Source organism: Brachyistius frenatus, unplaced genomic scaffold, assembly GCF_029030835.1.
Source record: "Brachyistius frenatus isolate BFR_SWC_R1_liver_20210118 unplaced genomic scaffold, ASM2903083v1 Contig_180, whole genome shotgun sequence".
Classification (NCBI taxonomy): Eukaryota; Metazoa; Chordata; class Actinopteri; family Embiotocidae; genus Brachyistius; species Brachyistius frenatus.
In genome coordinates, this window is record NW_027210779.1 from 688,913 (window position 1) to 694,912 (window position 6,000).

Below are 6,000 nucleotides of genomic sequence, written 5' to 3' on the forward strand. Positions count from 1 at the left end.
CCCACCCCGCTCTCCCTTTAATCAGCTGAGGGGTGCAGATGGGTGACAAATGATGGAAAAATCCAGCACTCAAGTGTCTTTATTGTCGCAGCACCACGAGGCTGCGGAACAAGTTGCTCCAAAAAGCTCCAACAGCCGGCCGAACACGTGTTTTACATCGTTTTCGTCTCCCATTCATCATCTCACGACTCGTTTCTTCGGGGGGTTTTCCTGTAATTTGTCGCCCACCTGTTCATCCAGATCTAATATTTGACTAATATAATGTCTGTCGTTGCTTTAACTCGACTTTTAACTCTTTCAGCACTTCAGTTCAGGAGACGCTGCGAAATCGGGTGTTTTTTCTGTGAACCTGCTCAACATATTATATTTACTTTTATATTTAATGGAGGACGGCGGTTACTACCTGCACATACCTATGCTCCAATCACACCTGGGAATAAATAAGGCCATATTAGAGATATAATAAATGTCGATGCAAGTGACAGTTTTAGCAGAAATTCACATTTCCTGTTTGAACTCCCTTTAAAGTGAGATTAGGTCAACTTTGAGAAAAGAAATGGCACATTTCCCATTTTTACTGATCCAATTTTTGGAGCATTAAATTGGCCTTACTGGTTCGCTGTGACCAGTGTCAGCAAACTCATTGTATGCCTGTGACGCTACGTCTTATCATTAACCATCATGTTGGTAGCTGTTCAACAAACACACACAGTCTCACTGTAACAGCTGCTTGTCTTTGTTGTCTCTCATCCCGTTTAAAATTCATGTTATTTATGATGTCTAACTCTTCAATTAAACCTGCATGACTGTTAGATGTATGATTTTTTTAAGAAGATTTATCATGAAATAAAATGAGGCCAACTGCAATACCACAGAGTGCCACTTGGGGGTTTTGCTCCAAAAAGCCTCCGGCTTCATAGACTCCCGTTTAAATTCTCTCGTTAAATACAAAGCCAACACATTTTTTTCCTTAAGTTTTTACAGTGTCATTTTCTATAGTCCCTCCTTCTTTTTTTTTTAGTTTTCTGGCGGTCTATCTGAAAATAATTGCCTGTGGTGCAGTCAGGTTTCCCGCTATAGTCGGGCGGGTCGTAGCGTCCTGAGTTTCACAATTCCAAAACTATTTCCAACATGTTTAACACCATTAGAAGATAATTACATTTTTAGATATTGTGTTTTTAAGCTAATTCCTGCTTAAGTTTTCTATCCCGAAACGTCCTCTGACCCGCGTCTCTTTCCCGCCTTGTCTCCCTCCAGGATGTATGAAACCTCATGTACATGTGAAATTCTCCACAGAGCTCCCCACGTACATCGTCTGAACTCCGGAGCGGACTCTCCGGCTCCAGCAGCTGCGTCATGGATTATTATAACTTTTTTTTTTTTTTTGCCATTTTTGGGACACGATGGTTTTTAGCTTTATACCTGTGCATGTTGGACCCTGCTGACACACACTACTGTGCTCCGTTCAAACCAGAAGAAACTGTGTACAAGTTTTTTTTTTTTTTTTTCCTTTTCGACGTGTGTCCGATAAATTCAACATTTAAAAAATGAAAAAAAAAAAAAAGTTTATTTATACGAGGCATGAACGAGAGGGCGGGCGGGAGAGGAGGGGGGTGGGGGGCGGTAGAGTTTTGGATTTGCTCACATGTCTGAGATTGGTTTGCTGTTCTCTGAAGCTAACAGCAGTAGTGTATTATTTATTCATATGAATATACTTTTTATGAAGTATGTAATTGAAGTGAATTATACATTTATTTTGTAAATCATGAATGTCTATGTTAGAAAATTTGTGTATTTTAATAACAAAACTAAACAGAGATGCCGTTACAAAATATGAAATAGGGAGGTGCTTTGAAGCTTTTTTTTTTGGTCCCGTCGTCTCTCGGAGAGCTGATTTATGGCACAATACACATTTTCTACTGAAGTATTTCTCTTAATAACAACACGGCAGTGGGGTTTTTCGTTTTGTTTTATTAATTTCAATGTCGCTGTTAATCTAATGCTTCTGGTACTATTTATGATACACACCAGTTTGTAAAAAAAAAAGAAAAAAAAAAGTCGTGCGCTTCGGAAAAAACGCTGGATTGGCGAAGGTTGCCGCGCTGCACCTTCTGTTTCCCCTCGCCTCCCCCCGAACATCAGCAGACCTTTTTAGGAATTAGAAGACGACACGGAGGAGCGTTTGGCTGTCGTCGTCTTCCAGCCCTGGAGGTATGCAACAGGAGGCAACTCGTGGAGGCCCACATTTGAGGTGGCAGTCAGAGTTCCAGTGGGAAGGCGAGAGGCAGACAGAGGGAGGTTAAGGGAGACGGAAGAGTGCTTTTTTTTTTTTTTTTTTCGGGGGACGCGGCGGCGCGTTAAGAACGTCCGATCGGACGGCGCGAGACGAAGAGGTTGACTTCTTGAACACTTAATGCCGGCCTTTCAAGCTCAAGGGCCGGCTAAGGTTGGTGACACATTCAGGCTAATGTCCCGAACCGCTCTCGAGCACTTCCCCATCCCCCCATCTTCATCCCAGCTCGTTACACCACGCTGTAGGAAGCAGGAGAAGTAGAGCGCAGATGCTGGCGGGCTGCACGGATGGTTAGCTTGTTCGGAGGACTCTCCGAAGCCGCTCCGGTTCATCTGCGTGCAAAATCTGACAGATTGATGCCTTTCAAATCTTCTGAGGCAACTTTTCCAGATATATTTCTCCTTTATTTTTTTTTTTTTTCTTTACTTCAGGGAGGTGTGTCGATAGAGACTCCAGTTTTGGTCTTTAGGTTCTACAGATATAGTGAATACACACAGGAACTGTAAGGGGATGATGCCAGGTTCAACACGTACGAGCTACATTTTACTTCAGTGAAAGCGAAGACGAGCGGAAGACTTATTCTTCCGGCCGTTCAGGCAAGTTGGAAAAACGGAAAGTTACTGCACGGCTTTGTATGAATTTATTTTAAAAAATGACGAAGAAAGTTTAGTCTTCACCCGTTGGGAGCGTTGTGGGATTCCTCTTTACTGGGGAACTTGTCATGAAGGTATGAGGTAATACTTCTGAAACAAAGTCACGCAAGTTGTTAAAATAGTGCAGGGCTGGACTATCAGCAGGGGGGCCCACGTTTCATTTATGTCCTCGGGCCCCGAAGTGGCTTCTTCAGGCCCTGGTTACCAGCAGACTACTTGCTGCTATGCTCACAGTCACAAGCAAACAGTTATGAGGTTCTACAACCCCCCCCCAAATTTAAAAAAAAAAAAAGTTGGAACGCTGTGTAAAATGTAAATATAAACAGAAGGCAATAATGGGACAACATTTCACTCTCAAAACTCCAACAACTGGTCTCTTCAGTCCCCAAATGTTTCCAGAGTGTTGTTAAAACAACAGGTGATGCAACACACTGGTAAACATGCCTCTGTCCTAACTTTTTTTGAAACGTGTTGCTCGCAAAATGAAATTCAAAATGAGCCTTTATTTTTCAGAAAAACAATAACATTTTCTTCGTATCAACATTTGATATGTTGTATTTGGTCTATTTGCTATTAAATACGGGTTTACATGATTTGCAAATCGTTGCATTCTGTTTTTTTTATTCACATTTTACACAGCTTCCAAACTTTTTTGGGGAAACGGCGTTGCACTTGATTTTTTTGCAGGCCTTAAATTGAAAATAGTTTTATTTGTGCAGCAGATGTTCGAGGGACGGGAGGTTCGGTTTGACAAAGAGAGCAGCGAATGTGGTAAAACAACCGCTTTACTGGACTGTTGATGTGCATCGGTGCCGGGAAACAGGATGGAGGCGCATAAAGGGATTCACACTGAGGATTCCCAAACTGTGTTTCCTTTGCGTTGTTTTTTTTCTAATTCATATTCCGATAGCTTGTCATATTTGATAGCGGAGAGAATCAGAATCAGTTGACCTCCAATTATCAGCTTTTTTTTTTTTAAGGACTTTTCAGTAGTCGAGGGGAAAAGAAACAAACATGTGCTTCGGTTTAGTTTAGTTTAATAGATTTTTGTTGTTGTTCCCACACGACTGAGGACATTTGCATCACAGTGAGCCTCCTCTTAACTTCCCCCCCCCGTTGCGTCGCCGCGTCTCTCTGGAGGTTCGTTGGGCCGCAACCTGCATGTTTCTCGCCGTGACCGGCAGCCGACTCCACCTGCGGCGTTTGAATCCATATGTGTGTGGAAGAATGCCACATTGGAGACATGGACAAACATGGAGCAGCACAAACAAACACCCCGACAAGGTTATTTTGATTCAGCTGTGATTAATCTGTTTAAAAGAGAAAGTGTTGATATTTCAGAGCAGCGTGCGAACAAGGTTTTGGTAACAAATCAGATCAAATCTTCATTTGCATTGTAGCCGGGTGTGTGTGTGTAACATCTGAGGGTGCAGGACAGAACTGATTTGATTGATTGAATCATTTCTGTTCTGCCATTGCACGGCAGGTCTTTTTTTTTTAAATTTTTTTTTTACTTTAAAAGTTCCCTTTCAACTTTTTGCAAAGCAAGAATGTAAATTTGTGAACAGGGATAAGAATTACGTTGGTTCCTTTCTCACATTTGAAAAGATAAATTCCCGTCTCTCTCTCTCTCTCGCTGTCTGGCTCTGATTTTAAAAAGCCTAAAAGGCAGGTGAACATTACAGCAGCCTGTAACCACAGATCTTAACCTTCACCCCGCGGGGGAACAGGAAACGAGTCCGGCCAGAAAAACCCCCGGAGGTCCGTCGTTGTAAAAAGCACCTCCTGCTGCTTCAGAGTTCAACACGGAGGGAGTCGGCTCGAGCAAACAGGAAGTGACGAGTGACCTCCGGTTAGGATGAGCCGTGACGTGACGGCACCCGAGGGTGTGTGGGACACGGTATCAAGTTGCATACTAGATTTCGAGCTACACTCTCTCCCTCTCTCTATCTCCTCCTCCTCCCTGCAGAATTAGCAAGATTATTATTTTTGTAGAGAAATATTAATAATGACAATAAAAAAAAGGAAGACTTTTATTACTGTACAGCTTTTGTATAAGAACAGACGGTAAAGGTGTTACAGTGTTTTTGTTCGACCTCAACTGTGCTGTGTGTAACTGTTTTATGCATTTACAATCATATTTATTAAATGGAAAGACGTCTGTTAACTGTGTTCTCATTTTCTTACAACATTTGTAAAGAAATACTATGTATTTGCAAAAGTAATATTCAAAACTATAAAGAAAACAAAACGAGCGCCTGTTGGTATTTTCTTCTACACACAATCGTGGGATCCTGGGGACATTAGTGCATTTATTGTGAATTTAGTACAAATATAATATCAGCTTAAGAATTTGATTTAAGAAGTTGCATCCTTGAAAAATGACCATGAATTTTCAGAATATCTGAAGATCGTCTGCAGCCATTAAAGAAGATACGTCTGCTTTGCGTTGATTTAAAATTTCATATCATACTAAATAATTAATGCATTGAAGGATGTAATAAATTTCAAATGAATTTCAGAATATCTGTTTGCCTCCTTTTGCTTTAACGACAGCAGCTCTGGAGCAGCAGGGACTCCAGCTGTCTGTTCAGACCTGATAAACTCGTGTTGTACCAAAGAGCTCCTCATTATGTCAGGATATGTTTGTCTCCCTCAGTCTTCATCGTAAATATTCAGTGGGGTTGAGATCAAGTGGCTGCGGAGGGGAAGGCCGTGGGCAGTAGGGGGTGAACAGAGTGTTAGAGCACCCCCTGGTGGATGGGAGAGGATCGGCGCATCAACGACTATACATTAGAAAATAAGTTTTACATTTCTTTTTAAATACTTTTTTTTTCTTTCTTTTTTTTTTTTTTAGGTCACTCTCATATTCTAATGATGTTTTGATTTTCAGATAAGCGGTTAATAGTTATGTTCCAAACTTTCAGTCCTAGCCGGAAATGACGTAAGAGGGCAAACAGGCCGGTCAGAGGTTACGTGAGGTCACCACGACAACAAAGCGCAACGGCAACAAAATGGCGGCTCAAAAGCGATTTATTTTTGTTTTGTTGTTGT

The 6,000-nt window shown here is 41.6% G+C and overlaps 1 protein-coding gene across 3 annotated transcripts in view; it reads left to right on the top strand.

Moving 5' to 3' along the window:
* LOC138632304 (VPS10 domain-containing receptor SorCS1-like) overlaps nucleotides 1-1,589 on the top strand; it is a 142,878-nt gene extending 141,289 nt beyond the window's left edge. For all 3 annotated transcript variants that reach the window (XM_069717779.1, XM_069717777.1, XM_069717778.1), the window contains one exon: nucleotides 1,258-1,589. Coding sequence is in view for 2 of the 3 variants with exons in the window: in XM_069717777.1 (XP_069573878.1) it covers nucleotides 1,258-1,319 (62 nt within the window). In the remaining variant the exon portion in view is untranslated. The remainder of the gene's footprint in view (nucleotides 1-1,257) is intronic.
* Nucleotides 1,590-6,000: the final 4,411 nt, after the last annotated feature.